This window comes from Zonotrichia albicollis, chromosome 4 (genome assembly GCF_047830755.1).
Source record: "Zonotrichia albicollis isolate bZonAlb1 chromosome 4, bZonAlb1.hap1, whole genome shotgun sequence".
NCBI classification, from domain to species: domain Eukaryota; kingdom Metazoa; phylum Chordata; class Aves; order Passeriformes; family Passerellidae; genus Zonotrichia; species Zonotrichia albicollis.
In genome coordinates, this window is record NC_133822.1 from 23930978 (window position 1) to 23953789 (window position 22812).

General features: G+C 39.8%; 1 protein-coding gene across 2 annotated transcripts in view; it reads left to right on the forward strand.

Annotated features, from left to right (window-relative positions):
• BRAF (B-Raf proto-oncogene, serine/threonine kinase) overlaps positions 1-22812 on the forward strand; it is an 83401-nt gene that overhangs the window by 8595 nt on the left and 51994 nt on the right. For both annotated transcript variants that reach the window (XM_074539100.1, XM_074539101.1), the window contains exons 2-3: positions 7367-7468; positions 18481-18744. In XM_074539100.1, coding sequence (XP_074395201.1) covers positions 7367-7468; positions 18481-18744 — 366 coding nt within the window. The remainder of the gene's footprint in view (positions 1-7366; positions 7469-18480; positions 18745-22812) is intronic.

The window sequence follows — 22812 nt, forward strand, 5'->3', positions numbered from 1 at the left end:
GATTTAGCTGTGCAACTGGTAGTTAATGATTTAAATGAGGGATACAGGCAGCTCTTATTTTTCCACACACTGCTGTTCTACTGTGGTAGAGAACATTTGTTAACTTTACTTTTTATAGTGCTTGGAGGCAAATTCTACTTAGCAGCAAGCAGTAAAGATGGCAGGTGATGGAAAAAGTGGGAGAATGAAAGAGAATTGAAACCTAAACAGGAAGGTTGCTGTTTCATGGTAGCCTGAATCCAAGTGTGAGCTATAGAGAGCAAAGGTGACTTTTTCACCAGCTGAGATGATCACTGGGTCCTTTGCCAAGCTGTTTTAAGCAGTAGACTGGCAGAAAGCTAACCTTGACAAAAAGAACAATTTTTCACTTGTATGGCATACTGAAAGGGTTCAGCCAAAGGTTTAAGTTATGGAGAAAGAGTAAGGAAGAGAGCAGGGGTAAATAGCCAAGGACAATGTGATAATTGCACCCACCACCTTGGCTGGAGTGAGCTGCAAAGCAGGCAATGCCTAAGGCTCCTGGGTGGCTTCATTCTTACAGAGAAACTACAGAGAATAAACTTCACTGAGCTTTATCCTTTACAGTTTTTGAATTTATTTTAAAATATATTTTTAAACACTTGTGAGATGTAAGGAGCACTTGAAGTCTGAATTCCTTTGTTAAAGAGGAGGCAAGTTAAGGGGCAAAGGCCTGTCAGCCTGGAAGACTGTTTATTTGGCTTTGAGAGTACAGCTGAATGATGAGCAATTGAGTTTGTGCTTAGAACTAATGAAAGCAAAAGACATAGGTTACTCTTGGTTGCAACTGATGGTTTGCAAAGAAATGAGAGAGTTTCTGCTGTGAACTCTTCAAAGATGGTCCTTTGATACTTGAGTGTTAGCCAGATGTTGCCTAGTTTTCTGGAGAAGGGTGGAAGTTGTTGGGTGTTTGGTTTTGGCTGAGATGGTTTTGTTCAACAGGATCAGTGTCAGATGTAGCTGGAACTGGCACTGCTAGTTGCAACTTAGTCTTTCCTTCATAAAAATTGCTACCCGTTAAATGGAAAATAGATTTTCATCTTGAAGCCTTTTTAATATTTAATTAACTGCTGTGCTTACAGCAGATGCTCACTGATCACATTACTGTATTAATTGACCTAGTTATGATCCTAGTTGTCAGACAGGGTAGTCCTGAAAATGCTGCACCTCTTCTTGAGGATTTTCCATCCTAAATGTAATCTTGTACATCTTCACTAAGGCCATTTGTCATGAGTCTAGAAAGATACATTCATAGGCTTTTGTGGAAAAGGAGATAACAGGTCCTTTTTCTCTTGGCTACAGGTACTTCTGTAGATACTGTTGTCTGTAACTTATTTATTAGTCTGTGGTTGTAAATTTTACTGACTCATTTCCAACTGCCTACATACAGACTTTGACAGTGTTCTATTGTCGGCTATCTCAGACATTTTAAAGGACCTATAAATAAAAATTATAAAAATGGTTTGCTGAGATTCAGAAAAGTTGGGCAATATGAACTAGGAAAGGCAGGCTTGATGTTGACCTTCGTGTCACTTGCAGAAAACCCTCATGTGAAAGCCATTGCAGGCTGGTTTTCAATTCAGTGACGTTTTTCAGCTGTTATTTGTCACACTTATTTAAAACTAACTTTAACTGCGCTGTTGAAAATGTGGTAAGCATGAGGAGCCAGGAGAGAAGGAAAAGTGGAAAAATGAACACGGTGAATGCACAATTTGCGAGAAGCTTCCACAGCGGAATGGAGAGGAGCTTTGGCCTGGAGTACGGGAAGAAGGCAAGGACTCTCCATCCCACTGCCTGTGCTTGCTCCAGCACGTGCTGCAGGAAGTGAGGAGCAAGCTTAGTAAGAGTGAAGGAGACTGGGACTGAGATGAGTGAGGGGGAAAAGTACCTGAAGGAGGGACCAAAGGGCAAGAAAGAGGCAACAGTGATTGTCAGTGTAGAAACTCAAACCCACATCATGCTGTGCAAATGATTTGTGTGCTGCCCTTGCATTAACCCCATTCCTATGTCCATCTTTCACCCAAGCATCTCACTTTCAAGTTAGTTGATATGTTAGTCCAGCTCAAGACATCTCATACATGACAGCTTTCTGCAGTGTTTTCTGACAAAGTGGATCCTTGCTCACAGGATCAAACAATTGAATTGATGGTGTAGGAAAGAAGCCTGAAAGGACTGATTGGAATAGTATTAGATAGGTATTGATGATTTTGTCCTCTTTATAAAGCAGCTTCCAAATGAAATGCTTAATTTCTTGATTGTTTCATTATTTAATTACACTGTTAGTTCTATGAGAGTATTCTCTGTCATCACCAAGTGTGACAATCCAAATGCAGGATATACTGTTCCTGGACAAATAATGCAGTTTTTTTCTTACAGAATAGATTTGAACTTTGAGTGTCTTCTACCAAGTATGAATCATACAGCTTAGAGTTGGGATGCTCTGCAAGGTTTGAGTGGTGATGCCAGGTGCAGAAAGTATGAAGATAGGTTTGCTTTGTGATGTCTCAGGAACTGCACATTTTGACAAGCAGTGAAAGATGTGAAAATAACTTTGTGGTTTAACCTTGCATGTACCTGAAATTATTGTCCAAAGGCTTCTTTAGCTCTCTTGAGCTTGGTGCTGTAATTCCTTCCCTGAGGGCCCCTGGAGCAGGCTCCTGGTGTGACTCCTAGGATCCTGTGCAGAGCTGGGAGTGGGACTCTGATCCTTGTGGGTACCTTCCAGCTCCACATCCTGTGGTCTGTGCAGCCATAGTCTGCCCTGAATAGAATGGATTTGGGCTTCTGCTGTATCTGACTTGCCTCCTGCTTGAAATAGGTCATTGTCTTTATTGCATTGTAAGGGAGTGCTTATTTGCAAAATTAATGCACAATTATCCACAATAGGCAGATTCAAGTTGATATATTCCAGTATATCTGGAATATTTCCAGTTGTCTGGCTGCCTGTGTCTATGTTAGCCTGCGTCAGCTTCCTTGTGTCAGCAGCACTAAAAGGAGAATCAAATCTAATCTCTTGTGATAGAGAGTAACCTTAACCTAAAGCTACAAGATAGGCCAGAAACATTTATTTGATGCTTTTTTTGGAAAAATGATATGGTTATCCAAGCTGTAAAGGATTCATTACTTTTTCATGGAACTACAGTTTAAGCAGTGTCTCAAGTCCCCATTCTGTTTCCTCTGGAAAGGGACCAGACTTGCATGTAGGCACTACTGGGTGCACTGCAGGTTTACTTCAAAATGCATTTAGGTTTCCAGCAACTGTCTCTGAGGCTGGCATAAATTTTTGTATTTCTGTAAGATACCTGACAATTGTGGTTTTATGTTTTCCTACAGGTGTGGGTTTCATAAGAATAAGAAAAAGATATGTCTGTTCTTTCTCAATAACTTTCAGGCAGTTTTCTTTTACTTCTAAAAAAATGTGAATAAAGAGTGGATAAAGGGATTACTTTAATCTTGAAAAACTTGGGTTTATTTTGTGGTGTAGGAACAAGCTCTTTGGTCTGAAACTGATTGATATAAGGATTCCACATGCCATGGTTTTGGTGTCTCTGTTGTTAGGCAGTTCTTTGGTGGTGTCTTGGAATGTATGTGCTTCTGGGCACTGAGACCCTTGCTAGGCCATTTTTGCACATTTGGGTTTTATTTGGATAGTTTATAGGAACATATGTATCTGTGAGTGCTGCTGAGGTCCAGAGATGTAATCCTGAGGCACTTGGTGTTCCAGGGTGTTCTGCACAGCCAAGATGGGGCTCTGGCTCGGCTCAAGGTCTGCAAGGCTGGGCTGGGCTCGTGACACAAACTAAGCTGAGCTGGCTGAACGAGTGAGTCTGCAAGGAGGAGAAATGGGTTGAAGCTGCTGGCTGTGAAAAGGCAGCAGGGATGGTGAGTTGTGGTGAGGCAGAAGCTGTGGGTGCTGTGCTGGGCAGCAGCAGGCTTTCCTGAGTCACGTGAGGTCCCTTGTTCTGGGTTCCAGTGAGGAAAAGACCTGAGTTCCTTCAATTGAATTGAAGTAGCAACTGATCCTGCATAGTAGGATGCAGTGGGCCTGCACAGGGGTTCATTCTCAAGGATTGCTCTGGATCACAAAAAACTCTGTGTTAGTATGCTCACAGATGCAGGAAGCCAGAAGGTAACTTTGCTCTAAGTAAATAGCAGTACAAATTGCCACTTAAAAGGAAATTGTGAAGCTTGGAAATTTGTTATGGCATATGTGTTCTTATGCTAGAATATGTGTTCTTGGGCTAGAATATGCTAGTCAATACTAGATTTGTGAAAGTTCTCATCTTGTCAGAAGACTTGATGAATATGGCACACAAAATAGCTTTTCCATTTCTGTGACTTCCAACAAGTCATTATTTGTTGCTATGGCTGACTTTGATAAATTTCCTTCTCCCTTCAGTGTACTTTTAAATGTATGAGGAACTTTTCTAACATTATAGAATCCATATTAAGTTTGCCTGTAGTGTTCACTTGTGGCAAGGCTCTTGGTTTCCTGCACAGATACAGACTAGGTAATTCAGGGCAATGTTTTTGGTTCCTCTAAGAAACTTTGTGTTCTATTGGACTGTAATTTCAGCTTCTTCAGGTGAAGATATTTTTATTTCAGGCTGGTAACTGGCAGCAGGTTTAAAATTTTTTCATCAATCTCAATCTTAGAATCACAGACTGGTTTGGGTTGGAAAGGACCTTAAAGATCATCTTGCTTCAACTGCCCTGTCATGGACAGGGAACTTTCCACTAGACCAGGTTGCTCAGAGCCCTGTCTGACCAGGCCTTGAACCTTGTCAAGTATGGGGCCCACACTATTTTACTTGGCAGCCTAAATTAGTTGGGTTCCACTTGTCATGATGTGACTTTGGAGGAAGATCTCTGCCCTTGTTGGAGGCTGTTTGATTCTCTTGCCAACATGTCCAAAATGACATGCTTCCATTGTGCATGTTGCTGGTGGTGTTACATTTGTTATTTGGTATCTTTATGGTAAGAGGAGAGAGAAGCAAGGTTCTGGTTATGGACACAAAATAGAAAATACTGTGAGCAGGGAAATGAGTCATTATTGATATTGAAAAAAAAAAGTATTTGGAAATTGGTACTGGTGAGGCCTCGCCTGAAGTGCTGTGTCCAGGTCAGGGCTCCCCAGTACAAGATGAATGTGGCTGTACTGGAGGGAAGAGCTGTGCTGGCTGGTGTCCAGTGAATGGCCACATAGATGATGGGCAGATGGGAAATGGAGCCAGGCTGTCTTCAGCAGTGCTTGGTGACTGGACCAGAAACAGTGGACACAAAATGAAATACAGGAGGTTCCTTCTGAACATCAGGAAACGTTTTTACTGTGAGGGTGATTGAGCACTGGCACAGCCATAGGGAGGCTGTGGACTCTCCATCCTTGGAGATACTCAGAAACCATCTGGACATGGTCTTGGGCATCCTGCTTGAAGAGGAGCTTGGATCAGATGACCTAAAGAGCTCCCTTTCTACCTCAAATCCTCCTGCATTTCTGTCTTGCTTTGTTGGCCAAAAATCTTTCCTCTTCACCTTCCCCATTGCCAGGCAGTTAAGTGTAGTAAATTGTTCATTTACACGAGGAAAACCTTTGCTGGGTAAAATCACCAGAATAACCAAATAATAGACATTTCCTTAAGTATTAATAAACCTATTTCTGGTAGTCCTGAGATAATTGCTGAGATTGCCAGGAATTCTCAGTACATGCAGTCTGGGTTAACAGCATGTTACAAATTACATGGTAAGCAAATGTTCTAAGCCTTATATTGAACAGGTTAATTGATATGGTGTTGATTCACTCTTGTTCTTTTCACCAAGCATACAACTAGCTCTTGCCATCTTGGGAAAAACTAACCAAATACAGAAAGCCCTCTCTTTGCTGCTGGTTGGCAGTCCTAGGTTCACTGATAAATGACTGCAAGTTGAGAAATGAGTTGACTCCCACCATTGCCTCAGGGGAATTTACATACAGAATACTTGAGTAGCACATTCTTTGGTATCCCCCCACTCTCACTCTTTGTAGTTTGGTTTGCGTGTTCCTGAGGAAACTATTTTTGCTCAACTGCAGCTTCTTGATGAAGTCTTTGTTCTGGTATCTGTTCAAAAAATTGGGCTAAAAGTGAATCAATCATTAGTTTACTTCAGGAAATTGCTGGCAGATAACTGATACCTAGAAATAGAATGGGTAAATAAGGTGATGTGCAAAGTGCAAGTTCAGTATTTTAGAGTTTGTTTGTGAGCTTCTCAATTTACATATTAAAACTTGTTTTGATCCATCTTGGATTGCATCTTATTACTGGTGCCTACTTTAGAATATCAGATGATTTGCATGGGGGGTTTTTTGCAGAGGTAGGTTGTCACAATTTGTACATTGAGACCTGATCTGGAGGCTATGTATTATTACATATTACAATCCATGAATTAGAATAGGGAGAGACTGGAAAAGGTAACAGGAATCTTTTGGGTTCCTTTGGAAGAAGCACCCTGGAGATGCTTTTTAGAGCACCCTGGCTCTAAAAACTTGATGGAATAATTTTTTTCTGATAAGTAGTCAGAATAACAGTATGTATGATGGAGCAATTCTCCTCTCTTCCTCCCTCATCCTCTGCTTTAAATTTCTGATTTTGCTTGGACTTGCTTCTTACATCAGTGTAGCATTATTTAAAGGCTCATTTTTGTGCTTTGCTGCCTGTTTAGGTATAAATTCAGATTCATGATACTGTTCACCCACAGTAGTGTCCGAATCCTAAAGTGATCTCTTTCCAGTTGTGAAGAATGAATAGAAACATGAGTGGTTTCACAGTACAATGCTGTAGGTCATCTCTGTGTACAGGAGGTAAATGTCTTTTTTAGGTCATGTCCAAGGTCTGTAGCTTGCAGGACAGACTAAATATGGATGTTGAGACATGGAAAATGCTCTTTAAAATCAAGAGATCCTATTGCCATGTGAATAGAACTCTAGGTATGGGATTGTGAGTATTGTTAACACACATTGCTAAGGTTTAATAGAAAGACTCCTTCAGTGAATTTTGTAATACTCTAGAAATTGGTTTGCAAAGTCTTGCAAGAAAAATATTTAACATGTTGATTAACAAGAAAAACAAACCATTCTTAGAAGTTGTTTGTTCAATGGGTCCTGAATTGTAAGACCAAATCAAAGTTCTTTCTGTGTATTTCGGAAATAAGCTATTACTGACCCTGAATGAACAGGGTAGCCTTTTGCACTTGTTTATTGATAATTAAAATTTTTATAATGGACTTCTCGTACTAAATATTGAGGGATTCTTGTTTTGTTCTAGGACAGATTCTGTAGGCTTCCTTTAATGAATAAAAATATTTTCTGTTCTAGGTGTGGAATATCAAACAGATGATTAAATTGACACAAGAACATATAGAAGCCCTGCTAGACAAATTTGGAGGAGAGCATAACCCACCTTCAATATATTTAGAGGTAAGTTTGCATTCAAACAAATGTGGTTATAGATTAGTGTTGTGTTATCTTATGTGAAGTATCTAAAGTTAAAACTGAGAATACCTATATTGAAAGGGTATATTCTCCTTGTGCTTTACAAACTGAGCTCTCTTCTAAGAGATAGAAAGGAACTGTATGGGATTTCTGGGAATTCAGTAGGGGAAGATGAGTGGCATGCTGTAATAATAATGTTGGTGCAATAGAAATGTCAAGCCTCTTCATAGGGGGCAAGGGAGAGAAGATTGTGTTTATAATGAGGGAAGTCATGCTGTGTTAAAGCCAATATATACACATGAAAACATTTTGTAAGACTAACTTTGCCTTTAAAGCAGTTGACTTACCTTTTTTGTCATTGAAAAGTGGTCATGTATAATCCAAAAAATTGCATTACTAGAAGGGGACTTCTTACAGAAATAGATAAAATTGTGGGGCTGAGTAGAATTTTAAAGCCATTTTGAATTTGTAAGCTAACTACAAATTCATTGTCTGTATTTTTTCATCACTCCAGATTCATAGAGTTGCATTGACATAGGACCATTTAGAGCTTAAAGAGCTGCATGCAAAAGTTACCTCTATTAGGAATTGAAGGGGCATCATGTGCTTCAAACTTGCCCTTTTTGTGCTTCCCTCAAGTATTGAAATAACTGGAGGTCAACCAGATTTCTTTTCTAGTCCTTTTATTTGCAATTGCTGCCTAAAGGTATTGGATAATTAAAAATAAAGATCTCATTATTTGAGGTACTTCTAGCTTTTATCTTAATATGTCAGAGCAGGGCACTAGGTTGATTATACAAATGTTGACATTATGTCCTGAACAGTTAAGGTCAAATGAGGCCCTTGGTAGTTGTTTTACTTATTGCTAATGTGAAATGGGAGCATTGAATCAGTGCTATCACTGTTTTATCCACCCTGCTACATTTAGCACACCTCTGTTTTCACAAGGACTGGTTCATTCCTTATGTTAGGATTTATTACTGCCACATGCAAGCGAGTTTTGTTACATTGTGTATCAAACTGCAACAATAATGAACTTAGAATATATATATATAAATCTAGAAGTCTGGATTTAAGGTAGGGAAGTTATTAGTTCAGCTGTTTGTCACTTGGTTTTATTGAAACTAAAACCAAGATACATTACTGGAAGCTCTGTGTTTGTGTTGTAGGTCATTGATAGGGAAAAGATTGTTTGCAGTCATAAAGAGGTACTAGGAAATTGTTATGACAGCATGAAGAGTAAGTCTGAAATAGCTGGTGACCACAAATCATGCATTTGGAAGCTGAATGGATCCCTGTGCCACTGAGCTGAAGCTCCAGCTCTGGCTCATCAGCGTGGCACATGAGGCAGAGCAGGGTGTTCCTCTGCTGCACTGAGCTCCCCTGGGTCATGAGCACATCTTGAGACATGGGTGCTGCTACTGACTAGGGAGCCACAGGCCATTGGGTGCAAGGTGAAAGGGCTGGCATTGTGCTTTTGCAGTTGTTATCCCATAGGACAGTCCTGTGGGAAGAGCCCACCATGGCTGACATGAAAAGCTTGTTCTGCTGTGCAGTTCCCCAGCTTCCTTTGTTCAGGTACTTGCAGTACTGGCAGTGACTAAGCCACAACCAGTCACTGACCTGTAAGGAAAATACCCTGATTTTGTTGGATTACTTTACCATCCAGGTAGTAGTTTAAACCTGATCATGATTAAATCAGTGAGCTGCAAAGCTGTGGTTAAGATTAGGGAAGGGAAAGAGTTTGCAGCTGTGAGCCAAGAACTAGAAGATGGGATGTGAGAGGAAAGGAACTTGTTATTTGAATGGTCACTAACATAGATTAGATCATCCTCAGATGCATTTATCAAGGTGAACCGGATTAAATGCTGCAAACCTGTAATTTGTTTAGTGTGTAGACTTCCTGTGGTAGAACTGAAGTGTGAAAGGAAAAAAAAAGAAGACATCTATTGCTGAATGCTAGATACAGTTAGAAGCAAGTTTACTCTCTTTCAATTTCAATCCAGCAGCAGTTGTCTAGTGTGTCCTTTCTGTGCATTTCCCACCTTTTGGCTTGATAAGACAAGGGCTTGCTTTCTGTTCTGAGCATTTACTTGACAGAAATTTATCTCAATCTAACCTGTCATGCTAGAGCTCATGTTTTGACTTCCTGTATTCCATCACTTGTCAGAGAAAGGGCCAGAAAAACTCTGGTTTCAGTACAGAAGAACAAAGCTATATGTAAAAAGTTTTGAATGTATTGTGATCAAGTGTGAAAGAACATGTTTGCCTCTAGCAAAGGCAGAACTAAGGAAACATAGTGGGGGGGTCTGGGGCTCAAGTTCTGTCATCAGAACTTGAGGGTGCCATCACTGCCTTCTGTGGAGGGCTCCCCTTTCCCCTTCAGCTCTTACCTGTGGTCTGTGTGGTCTCACCACAACATTCAGGTGGGGAGGGAAGGTAATGCAACTTAGGTTCCATCCATCATCTTCTGATCTTTCTATTTTTATTGCTTTGCCAAAGACTCATTTCTGGCTGTAATATAGTCCTGCTTTTACCCAGAATCTGTATGAATAATTTTGCTAGTGTGTTTCTTGAACTGCATCACCCTTCCCTTTGTTGCCTTAGATTCACAGAATGGGTTGGGTTGGAAAGGATCTTTAAAGGTTGTCCAGTTTAACCCCACCTGCAACAAGCAGGGACATCTTCAACCAGATCAGGTTGCCCAGAGCCCCATCCAAGCTGGCCTTGAATGTTTCCAGGGATGGGGCATCCATCACCTCTCTGGCAACCTGTGCCAATTTTTACCGCCCTCATCATAAAAGTTTTCTTTCTTACATCTGGATCTACCCACTTATAGTTTAAAACCATCAGCCCTTGTCCTGTAACAGCAGGCCTTACTAAAAAGTCTGTTCCCATCTTTCTGATGGATCACTTGAAATATCAAAAGGCCCTTTGACTATTACAGGCTGAACAACCCCAGCTCTCTCAACCTGTCTTCGTAGGAGAGGTGCTCCAGCCCTCTCATCATCTTTGTCACCTCCTTTGTACCCTGTCCTACAGGTCCATGTCCTCCTCTTACACTGGGAGCCCAGAGCTGGGTGCAGCACTCCAGTGGGTGTCACAAGAGGGGCACAATCACCTCCCTTGATCTGTTGGCCACGCTGCTTTTGATGCAGCCCAAGATATGGTTGGCTTTCTGGGCAGTGGGTGCCAGCTCTTGTCCAACTTTCCATCCACCAGTACCTGCTCTGCAGGGTTACTCTCAATCCCTTCATCCCTCAGCCTGTGTTGATTAAAATTATTGTCCTCCTCTGACCTCTTTGCATCTTCCATAAAATGTGAGTGACTCTTAAGGACTCCTTAAGAGAGTGGATAGTGTCTCTTGATCATCTCTTGAGGTTGTAAGCATGTTGTCTTCTTTTAGCAAAAGTCTAAATTAGCCAAAAGTAAATGCTAGGTAAGCATCTGCAAATGAACACTTTTGCTTACACCCATATTGCCTTTCACTAGATGTAAACATCTAGTTTTATTGTAATGCTTCCTGCAAAACTATGGCTATTTTTATTCTTCTGACAAGTTTGACAGCTATCCATCCATCTTCCAGTGTGTAGATTTTCAGTATCATAGATTGTTTGGTTCTTTTGTACTCCTGCTGGCTTTACATCTTTAATTTACTACAATTCTCACTACCTGCTCATGTTCACAGAACTTGCAGCACTCTGTACACTGGCTCCTGGCCTGTCTTGGAGCTGCCTCTGAAGACCTGTCACATGAACTTGTGGTTGAACCTGGTGACAGCATTGCCTTTTCAGTTAAAAGTGAAAGGAGAGGTTGGGGAGAGCAGAAGCTTGTGAGAAAAGTGAAAAATTCAGCAAGAAAATAAATCTGAAAATGGAGCATGCAAAGGTTATAATAAAATTATTTGTGCATTGAATATAAAACATACATCTCATTTAAAAATAAAAAGGAATTTATGCCTTAGCTACTGTTGCTCAAGAAATAAAGCTTTTGTTTCTGTGTTCATCTGAGAGTCAAGACAAAATTTTCACCCTCCTCAGATTTAAATTTTTCCCAAATTCAGGAGAGGGTGTCTATGCATTTTACGTCAAAAGAACTTGAAAACTGACAGCTGTTGTTGCAGCCATCATTTCAGGTTTCATCAACTGACTGCAAAAGAGAAATGCTTTTCTTGAAATACTGCAAGTGATTGACTTGTGCTGTGTTGAATTCAGCATATATTTAATTATTCCTGCAAGAAGGGATACTCAAATTTAGGGGTATCTCCCTGCCTTGATCCATCACTCCTCAGTGATGGTCTTATGAAGGTCAGTGTGCAGCAGGGGGAGTAGAGCAGAGTGTGGAAGCCTGGGTGGAAAATGTAGTGTGGAGCTGGAGGGCAGCCAGTTGCAGGAAAATTAGGGCTCAGGAGGGAGACCCAAGCTGCAGAGAGACTTCTGAGTATGTGTCTGAGGTACAGGGGTAGGAAACAAAATGTACAAAAGAAAGAAAAGAACATTTGTCATTAATCACACAATTTTCTTCTAATCATTATAATTAGTAATAGCTTTGGGAATCTTGTCAATGTTCTCTAATGTGATGGTAAGAAAAGCTTTTCTGTTTGTTCTGTCTGGAAGAAAGAATAAACCTAGTAAGCAATGACTGTATTAAAATCCAAAAATGGCTTGTAGCCAAATTTCCTTCTTATATAATCTTGGCTTTTAACTTTTCCTATTTGCTGTGTGTGACATCAGCTCAAACAGCCCCCTGGAAATCACAGAATGGTTTGGGTTGGAAGTGACCCTAAAGATCATGAGGTTCCAACACCCCTGCCATGAGCTGAGCACCTTTCAGTAGATCAGCCTGCTCAGAGCCCCATCCAGCCTGACCTGCAACAGGGATGGGGTGTCCTCAGTTACTCTGGGCAACCTGTTCCGTGCAATGGAACAGTTCCTCACAACAGTTCCTCCTAATATCTAATTTAAACACACCCTCTTTCAATTTAAAGCCATTCCCCCTTGTTCTGTCACTACATGCCCATGTAAAAAGCCCCCCTCCAATTTTCCTGTAGGGAAAAGCCCCTTTAGGTGCTGTAAGATCTCCCTGGAGCCTTCTCCAAGCTCAGGAACCCCAACTTTCTCACCCTGTCTTCATAGGAGAGGTGCTCCAAATATTTGAAATAACTGTTTGACTCAGTAGATATAAAAATACTAGTTGTATTTTTATTTTCTCCTGGAAAAGAGGCTGCAGGAGCATCTCAGTAGGTTTTACCACACATTTTGGAAGCACTCTGTATCTCAGTAGCTGAAAACATCAATGATTTTTGTCTTCCCACATAATTTCTTACTGCGTTATATCAGTCCTTGAAGTGCTGTTTCCCAAAATACATAGTTTGTGACTCACCATGGAAAAACCCTTTTCTTAAGGGTTTGTCTAAGCATTGTAAATATTGGAAATATTTACTGCAAAGAAGGCTGCTATTATGATACTGGGAAAACCTAGGATTCACTTAACAAAACTGTTTAAAATAGGCAGTTGTGTATTCTTTAGGACATGCATAAAAATTTATATTTCTTTTGTCTCCACCAACAAAGTACTGCTGGAAAGGATAAGCTGAATTAGGGAGAGTAAAGGTCTGTGTATTGGTAACAAGCTGAATTGGAGAGTGTAAAGGTCTGTGTATTGGTAACAACTGCTGTGTACAACAGACCCAGGCTGGCCAAAAGCATTCAGCTCAAACTTAGAGGGGAGGGATGGTGCTTAAATGACTTAATCAGATTTGTTAGCCTTTGTACACTCTTAGTGACTGTTCAGGGAGGCCTTACCTATTTAAACTTCCCAACTCTTGTGTGTCCTTTTTGCCCCATAGTCATGTGTACAGTATTACCTACCCTACTTACCTGTAAGAACTGAAACAGTTTTGGCCCATTTGTGTGTAAATTGTTGTCTGGGATGGGGTTGCATTCTGGACATGTTGGTTACTTCAGTTAACAGTCCAAGACTGAGCTGCCAGTCTGTTGGGGTTTCTTTGGTGTGGTTTGGTTTCTTGAATTTGGACTCCACACAAAATGAAGCAGTATGCAAATGTATAGAATTACAGTGGTATCAAAATAAGTTTTAGAATTTGGTCAGCTTTCTAATACTGTCTTGAAGGAATCATTCTCTTTCTTACTCCTACACTTGGAAGCAATTTGAAATGAGAAATGTGGGGGTAGAGGTATGTTTGCCCCCAGCTCCTGTGTTTTTTATTTTTTTCTTGCCTTTCTCTTTGCCTGAATGTGTTTTATTCAGAGGCTTTGCTGCTCAGTTTTGAGAGTTTGGCTATTGAACATCAGGAGAGTATTTAATTTCTTATTTCTGTATAACTGAAGAATCCATGCAGGAGGTCAAATTAGTTAATTAAAGAAGATTACCTCTTTGCTGATCTGAAGTATGCTTATTGCAACAGCATGCAGATACAGTCTAAAATAGATCTTGGTGATGAATCTCAGATTGTTCCAGACTGTGGGATTCCAGGAAAACGCTAACGCTGCATATAGACACTGGGAAACCTGGTGGCCCTCTGGGGAATTTCAGATTGGTTTTTACCAGCCTCCTAACAGATGCTGTTCAAATATGTTGGACCAAATCTGGAGTGTCTAAAGTTAGACTAAGTACAGATTTAGGAGTCTTACTAAATGAAGAAATCGTGACGTATATTACTGTCTATCTTCAGCTCCCATTTAACTTAGTGGGATTTACGTTTGATCAACAGCCTAAAAGGTCAGACATCTTTTAAATAGAAACACAGTCTCAGTTTCAAAAACCAGGAACCTATAGTCTAGGCTTTTGAGTCTTGCAAAATGTGGATATTACCTAAAGTTGATTGAGGAAGAGAGAGGGCATGGCAAAAACAGTTACCTGCTTGAGTTTGGACTGCTGTTCTAACCAGATGTAGTAGGGGGCAGAGAGAAGGAGAAATCATGTCTTGCTACTTGGATTCTTACAGATTAATTTAAAAGAAAAATTAACTTGCTGCTTTTTATTTCCTTAGATGATTTTGCTAGAATGTATAGCCTAGTCATGGCCCAAAAAACCAAATTTCAAATATAATATAGATGATATGTAAGAAAAGAAAAGCATATTTTTGAGAAAATCCTTTGTTCTCATCAACAGAACTCTTTTGGCACATCTGCATAACATCTCTCAAATTCTGTTGAATTCTGAGGTCAGTTTTTATTTTGTCAGTAGGTTGCAACATTTAAGAAGTAAGACAACATTTAAGAGTTATGGCTGCTGTTCCTGAGTATATACAACAGTTAAAGCTACAGAGTATATACAGCAGAATAAGACAGCAGTTTTATTTGGCATGTGTGCACATTGAATATAAACATGCCATCTTGTAATGCTTTAGTTGGACTTTGCAGTTTATCAGGCCTTGCTGCATTTTACTTAGTTGAAGTCTCAGGGGTGTTCTCACACATATGAGACTTACATGATGTGCAAATATATTGATATGCAGTATAATTAAAACTCACTTATTGTTCTGTTTTTGATAGCCATTGGATTGTGTGTAGATAGACAAGTTGTGTAGATTTGAATCTAATGTTCAATTTCTCAAATATATACTTTGTGAAACGAAGCTTTGTAAATTCACGCCTAGTCAGGAGCAATCTGAGCTGGCAGTGACCCACGCTCACAAAGCCAGCAGCAAACTGCACACTGGGCTGCAGCTGCAAATGAAGAGGCTCATCCACTCATTAATTGTGTGGCTGCTTTGGGGGTGGTGGTCAGCACAGGGAAGAGAAGCTTCAGGAGGAACCTGCAGGCTCTTTCAGCATAAAGAGAGACTCAGACTCTTCCCAGAGCTGCAGAGCAAACGGGGAAGGGGCAATGTCACAGATAGTGAGCATCAGTTCATTTCATGAGAGACAATTCTTCACGGAGAGCGTGGGCTTTGAGCTCTGGAGCTGGCTGCCCACAGCTTGTGGGCTCTCCATCTTTGAAGACTTGCAAAGCTCGCTTTGCCAAGGCCCTGAGCAACCTCATTGAACTTGAAAATTATTTCTGTGCTAAATGTGTGTTAGGACTAGATGACTTCTGCAGATATTTTCTGACCCTTCTTTTCTCTCTTCTCATTCTGTATCAAGCAAGATTTAAGTTTTATGTAGAACATTATTCACTTCTTAATGGGGATATGTAAACTGATTGGATTGCAGTCTAGATTCCTAAACTCTTTCTTCTGAAATGCCTTTAGAATCCTTGATTTAATGATTTGTTTGAATATTCGTCTTAATATTTTTCATGTTATTGATTCTGTACAGACTTAATTTTAATCTTTTTAGTTAGTTTTTGAAAAACATGGTCAGAAACCAACCTCATAGTTGACCCAGTGAGCCTTGATGGACATGAAGGTTTGTGTAGCTGTTGATGCTTGTCTGCTAAAGTGGCTGTGCTGCTGCAGGTCAGTTTAGTGGTAGATAGGCCAATTCTCCAAGATTATCTTTCTTTTAGCTAGAAATACTTGCCATGGGTCAGCTTTGCTGATGTAGCTGTCATTGAATTTAACTCTGTAGAATAATTCTGTCTTGACTTGGTGCTGTTGTCTTTGTAAGGTCTATTGGTGCTAATCATCAGATGAATCTTTGTTTCCTCAAAGTACTTAACCTTTGTGAAATGAAAATTTATTGGAGATATTCTGTTTCTGCTGCATGTGCTGTAACTCTTTTTGTATAAGAAGAATTTTTTTTAAAGAGAAAAATGTTTTTAAAGTCTAGCAATGCATTTCTAGTTCCTTTATGTTTTACTGTGGGATCTTCTGCTGTGACACCAAATAACTGTATGGTTATATTATATATATATATATATATATATATATATATATATATATATATATAAAAATAATATAACCATACAGTTATATAAAATAAATATGGTTATATTGGTATGAGAGCTTTTGTTCTCAGAAAAAATACCGAGCTTTTTGCAGAAATCAGTGGTGTAGAACCCAAAGCCAGCTGCAGCTCCCAGCCTTCCATACTCATTGTTTGTTCTCTGAAGATAAATCATTTGACTTTGGTTTGCATTAGTGACAGATTAAGCTGCCAATGTAAACATTGTAGGATTGAGTATTTTGAAAGTTGTGTGTAATTTTGTGAAGGAACCAAACCCACGAGTGTCCGGAAGCAATGTAATGTTGCGTGTGTTGGAATAATATTTTGCAATGTTCATGAGAAAGGGAAGTAAGTATTTAGAACAGTATTGGTGAAATGGTAACAGTTTATGTTTCCTAATTTTTGTTTACTGAAAATAATTCTTGACACATGGAGCTTTTACTCAAGTTTCCATGTAAAGTTGATCCTGGAAGTAGGAGAGACACATGTGTTAGTGTACAGCCAAAAAATGCCATTATTTATAGTTGGGTAATCTTTCCATTTACTTTTGACACACAGTTGGGTTAAAGTGAAAATGGTTTGGATTTAAGTCTCAGAGTTTGGGGTCTATTTGTGAAATGCTAGACATCTTCAGTTTTTAAAAGAAATATTAAATAATTCTCGGTTGCTTACAAGTAACCTATGTTTATCAGAAGTGGAACCCATAACATTTAGAATTTGCAACTGTGATGTTCATGTCCATCCTGGGAGGATGCAAAGCTTTCTTAAAAATGGAGGGATGAACCACTGTTTACACAGCAAGAGCAGTTTGGATTAGATGAGCCTGTACATTTAACCTGGAGAAATAAATTCCCAATAAAATGTAGTACTTGTGGCTGCACTACTAAAAGTTGGTTGTTTTTTCTCTTTATTTATCTTTTTCCACACATAGATGCTGCAGACCATTTGGTCAGTTCGGTTCTCCTGTAACTTTAATTAGCAACAGTCATAAACAAAAAAGTAGGAAAGCAAGTTAAATAAGTAATTTAAAAAAATACATAAACCAGAAAGTATTTCTCTTTTGTATAAATATACTGGAAAATATCACTGAAGAATTTGTGCATATTGGTATGGATCTTGCTCTTGCTATAGAGGAAAGTAGAAAATTCAATTTCCTACTGCTTACATGTTAGGTTTGGAAGATCTTTGTTTTTTCATTTCTGTAAAGGTCTAAACAAGGTATAAATATGTCAGTTAACACTGACATGCTTCTGTAGTATGAAACACATGTTGCTTAACTGATTCAGTTTTTTTTTTTAAATTTATATACTGAAGAAATGGTTCTAGTATTTGATATCAAAGTTTTCTTGTTACAAAGTTGTGCATAACAAATTTAAAGTATATACTGATTATATATTTGTTTTATAGATCTTGGCAATAATGTTTAACTTGACTGCATTTAATAAATGTAATATTTCAATGGGCAAATTTAATATTATTTATGTTTTTGTTTGCTCAAGAAACTTGATCTGTATAAGTGGGTTTTGTGTAAACATGCTGAAAAGATGTTAAAAAACTTTCAAAGGATCACTTACATGTTTATGGATGGCTTTGAAATGGGCAAAATATGTTGTGTTCTAAGAGAAAAAAATATTTTGTTCTATTTGATATGAAATGATAGTGCCAGAGGTGGAGGATAGTGAACAGTGAGGAGTCAGATATGGATGATAAAAAGCAGGTTTGAGCTTTCTCTTAATTATTGCATTAGAAGTATTTAACTGTCATTCCAACAGAATGATGAATTTATCTGGAACAGTAATTCAGCATTGCAGCTGACAGTATTGGTTAAAGACCAAATATTGGTTCAAGTCTTTTTTTAAGTGGTTATGAACTAGAATCTTCAGTGCGAGTGCTTTGAAATGGTAGCTTAGGATTTCTTTGATCCTTTTCTTCCTTTAATTTATTTAAACAGAACTTGTTCGTTCAGAAGGTTTAACATGATGTTCTTCATTGTATCCTGAAAAGTTTGACCAGACCATTTTGTCCATATTCTTGGGAAACTTGTGTTACTTTAAGAAGTGTTTTGTTTGACGTTTGTTCTGACTTTAGATGTCTGGTTTTGTCTGAGGCTGCTTCATGATTAAAACAGCTGCTGTTCCTTCACAGGCCTATGAAGAGTACACCAGCAAGCTTGATGCTCTACAGCAGAGAGAGCAGCAGTTACTGGAATCCATGGGGAATGGAACTGATTTCTCTGTCTCCAGTTCAGCTTCAACAGACACAGTTGCATCATCTTCCTCCTCTAGCCTCTCTGTAGCACCTTCATCCCTTTCAGTTTATCAAAACCCTGCTGATATGTCACGGAATAACCCTAAGTCTCCACAGAAGCCCATTGTTAGAGTCTTCCTGCCCAACAAGCAAAGGACTGTGGTGAGTCAGTTTCTATTCACATACTTGTAACCTCAATATTTCCTCTGTCTCTCCCTCTGTATGTAAAAGTTAATTTAAGAGCCGAAATATACCTGGGTAGAGGTCAGAAGTGTCATGATCACAGTGCTCTGCTGCACTCAGTTGTTTTGATCTGTTGAGTGTTTTTGAATGGATTAACTCATAAAAGTCCATTATAGCAATAATATAGAATACAGAACTTAAAAGGAGTTTTGTAACTACGAAGATACCTCCAGAAATTTTTTCTCATATCAGTTTTATTGGATAAATAGTATTTTACCATTTTACAATAGTTAAAAAGGGACAATAAGCTCTATTTCTCATCTTACACAAAACTATTGATTAGTTTAACAAGGCAAGATGGAGGAAGAATTTTCTGTGTTATCAGAGTTACTAGAAGCATTGAATGCTTTAGAGCAAGAACCAGCCTCTTGCAGCTGAGGATGGCTATGCAGAATTGCTTGGGGGTTTTTTTTTCTTTTATTTTTTTCCTCCCCACTCACCGTGGTGAGAATTTGTGTGGACACCATGATGATGCTTTCAGGTCTTGTGTACGGAGCTGATTAGAGACGAGGGACACAGTTGCAATTAGAGGGCTTGAAAGTGTTGCCCACAAACTGCTTGGAACCTGGTGTTTATCGGTTTTGACAATGTTACAGTGACTCCTCCTGTCATGGAAGAGTAATTCACTTTTTGCTGCTAGGGAAGGGATTTGTATCCCTTAAGAGCTGCCAGCTGAAGAGGCTTGATATGTCCTTTAGAACAATAGACTGCAAACTCTGATACATGAAATTATTGACAAGCCATAGTCTAGGCTCTGTTTTGCAAGGTAGTACATAATCCAAATTTAGCAGGGGAGCAGTGTTTCCAGAAAAGGTGGAAAACGAATGGACATGAATTGTCCATGTCAAACCAGGACAGTTTGCAGCAGGCGTCAGCTCTCTCTGCATTGTGTCAATCAGCAGGTGTCAATCTCTCTGGATTGTTACTGTCTGTTGAATTTGAGTTGCTGGTAAAAAGAAAGCATCAACTGAGTAGGTCTGGGTGTTGGACATGTCCTAACCCTTTCCCTACCACTTTCCTTTCATCCTTCCCCCATCTCACTGAGCAAAAGACTTGTAGTGGGAACAACATTGGAGGGCGGTTGTTTTCACCTGACTTTTTTTTTTTTATTGCCTAGTTGTTCAGGATTGCTGAAAATGGAAAATAGTATTTGGGTTTTGACTTACGGAGTGGGAGTCCTGTGACCACTGTGCAGAATGTACTGTGTAAAACCAATTGATTCTGTTGTCTGCCTGTTGAGGCAGGTCTAAGCACGCAGTACTACCCTCACAGTGAGATCTGGAGAGAAGGTCCTGGATTTTGGAGGGACTCTGGGTTCTTCATGTGTTCTGTCCCACCCTGTCTGTCTATTTGCACTCTCTGTGATGGGGCTCATAAATTGGTTTTATTTCTTTCCTGTAAAGGGTCACAGCATATCAATTCCTGCACTGTTCTGCGCATTACCTGTGTTGTCTCTCCTATGTCTTCTGTGCTCTAACCCACACAGTGTAATTCTCCTCTTATTCTTTCCCCCTCATCAGCCATACTCTTGTTCTGCTTCTTTGCCTCTCCCTTTTTACCTCCTTCTCAATCCTGTTTTGTTTTTCACAGCACTAGATGCTCTTTCTGGGCTATGGCAGGCAAACATGGTTTAACTTGGGTGTAGTCAGGGAGAGGCCCTTGCTTCTGTCCCCAGCTTTCTAGTGGAGGATTAACACTATTTGCCTTACAGGTCCAGCTCTGCAGCTAGTGTCCAGCTTGCTTTGGTTCTTTTTATTTCAGTCTTACACAGCTTGGATCAAGTTGTGTTACTAAGCTGAACTTTGTTTTCTTATTTTCCTTTTGTATACTCATAAAGTATCTCTGGTTTAGAGCTGAGAAATGGTGCTTATAAGAGCTCTTGAGTGTGGGGGTTATTGGCCTTGGAGCTGAAGTTCATTTCTCTGAAACTTGAACCAGCGATCATTTTATTGAGAAAGTAAGGAATTTCTTGTATGGCGACTCTTAATGTAATTCCTTTGTTTTCAGTATTTATTGATCCTACATGTAGTCTGTTGGTAACTGAGGAAATGCCAGGAGCAATGACAATCCAGAAGGAACTGCAGCAGCTTACTGAATTCTAGAGTGCATCAAGCACAGCATCACTCATTAGTTGGGAGATGTGATTCTCCTCCTCTACTCAAGTGTGGCCTCACCATGAGAACTGTGTGCAGCTTTGGGTGCCACAGTAATAAGATTCTGTGATCCACAGTGCAGTTTTAATAGCCAGCAGTCAGATGATGGGTTACTAACCTAAAAAAGCATCCAGCATTTTTCAGTGAACACTGAGAGTGCTTCCTTCATTCTCTCAGTGGATTGGGAAGTGTTGCATACATTTGTCTTCTTCCATAACCTTTGGCTTTTAAAGCAGACTGGGTATGTCTCAGTTGTGCCCATTAGCTGAGCCCTTTGCTGATGTAGCTGGGATGTTAGTTCAGGATGCTCAAGTGTACAGGGTGGCTTCTGATGGGTTGGAGCAGGAGGGAGCTTCCTTGTGAAAATATGTGGTACCTGCCATTAGAGCCTTCTCCTTGCCCTAGTTCCCCTTTCATATGGCTGTTAGAACAAGGCTGGTGTGTTCTACAGTCAGGCAGGTGGCTGGGAGAGAGACTGTTCATGTTCCAGTGTTGCAGCAATCTCCTCCCCACCTCAACCTGAATTGCTTTCAATTAAGATCTACTTCTGAAGGAAAATCTTGTTAATATCACAACAATTATTTCAGTCTCTATTTCCAGTTCACTTCAGGAGGGGAGAAATGTCAGATCCCAAGGAGTCTATTTTTGTCTGGGAATGCCATGACATTTCTTAAACTGACTTAAAGTGACTGGAATTGAGTTGGTAATGGAGAGCCAACCTCGTTATTTTTTCTTTGATCATTCTGAAGCAGCCCCAAGTACTACAACAGCCTTCTGCTATTTGTTTACAGCTGCTAAAAATGCAGGAAATGGGGGGGAGTTGCTTGCATATCTTACATTTTTGACTAGCAACTGCCTTGTTAGTTGAGAGTTCTCTGTGTGTTATTGTTCGTGTAGGATCAAGCAAATACATCTGTTGGAGCTGACTCCAGTTCAAAATATAATTTAAGGAAACTGGTGGAGTACAAAGAAATGAGCCCATGGTGTTCAGTGCATGTGATGGTGCTGCTGAAGGGAAGTTTGTTTGTGTGTGTCAGGATAAGGCAGAGGTTGGAAAAACCTTTTCCTAAGGTGTGAAGGTGCTTGTCTGAAAGCCTGACAGGTTGGTCAGAGCCTGCTGCTGCCGATCATTTGAAGTCAGCATTTTGATTCAGCTGACTGCAGGACAGAGTTCAAAAGTTACTTTTTTTTTGAAAGCAAAACCAAATAGTTGGCTTGGTTAGCTGGAGGGGAATCAATGAATAAGTAGTGTCAGAAATAAAAGATTGTTTTCCTTGTCCTGGTCCTGGAAAGGGATGAAGAGAAGTTTCTTTCTGTGAACAACCTCCCAGAAGAAACAACAGATTGTTTTTTCTTCTCTGTGCTGAGGTAATTTTATCTCCTATAATGCAGAGAGAGAAACATGTGTACTTCTTTCCTTATTGGCTTTGTTCTACTGGCAAGTCACACATCCTTTGGAGAAGCATTCCACACAAATGTCACTCAGATAAATCTGTGCGGGTGGGTTTGTTCATTTTGTTCTAGGCCAGAGAGAAGGATGCTGAAGTCATAAAAATAGAAGATGGTGCAAGTCTACCTGAGATGAAAAATTATTTTGTAGAACAAGTTGATGAGGCTTATACAAGCAGTGGCAAAATTTTGGGAAATAGTGGTTTCAAGCTTGTTTGGGTTAGGAATGTAAATGTGTGTGGTGTGCATAGTAACAAATCTGCTAATTAAGGGAGAGCTTTTGGAGGTGGAAGGAAAGTATAAAAACTCTGATCTCCTACTGGTTGCCAGAAGTCTGTTTGTTACATGCTAAAACTTGGTTTTGGTGGAAGGGAGGTAGTCTTGA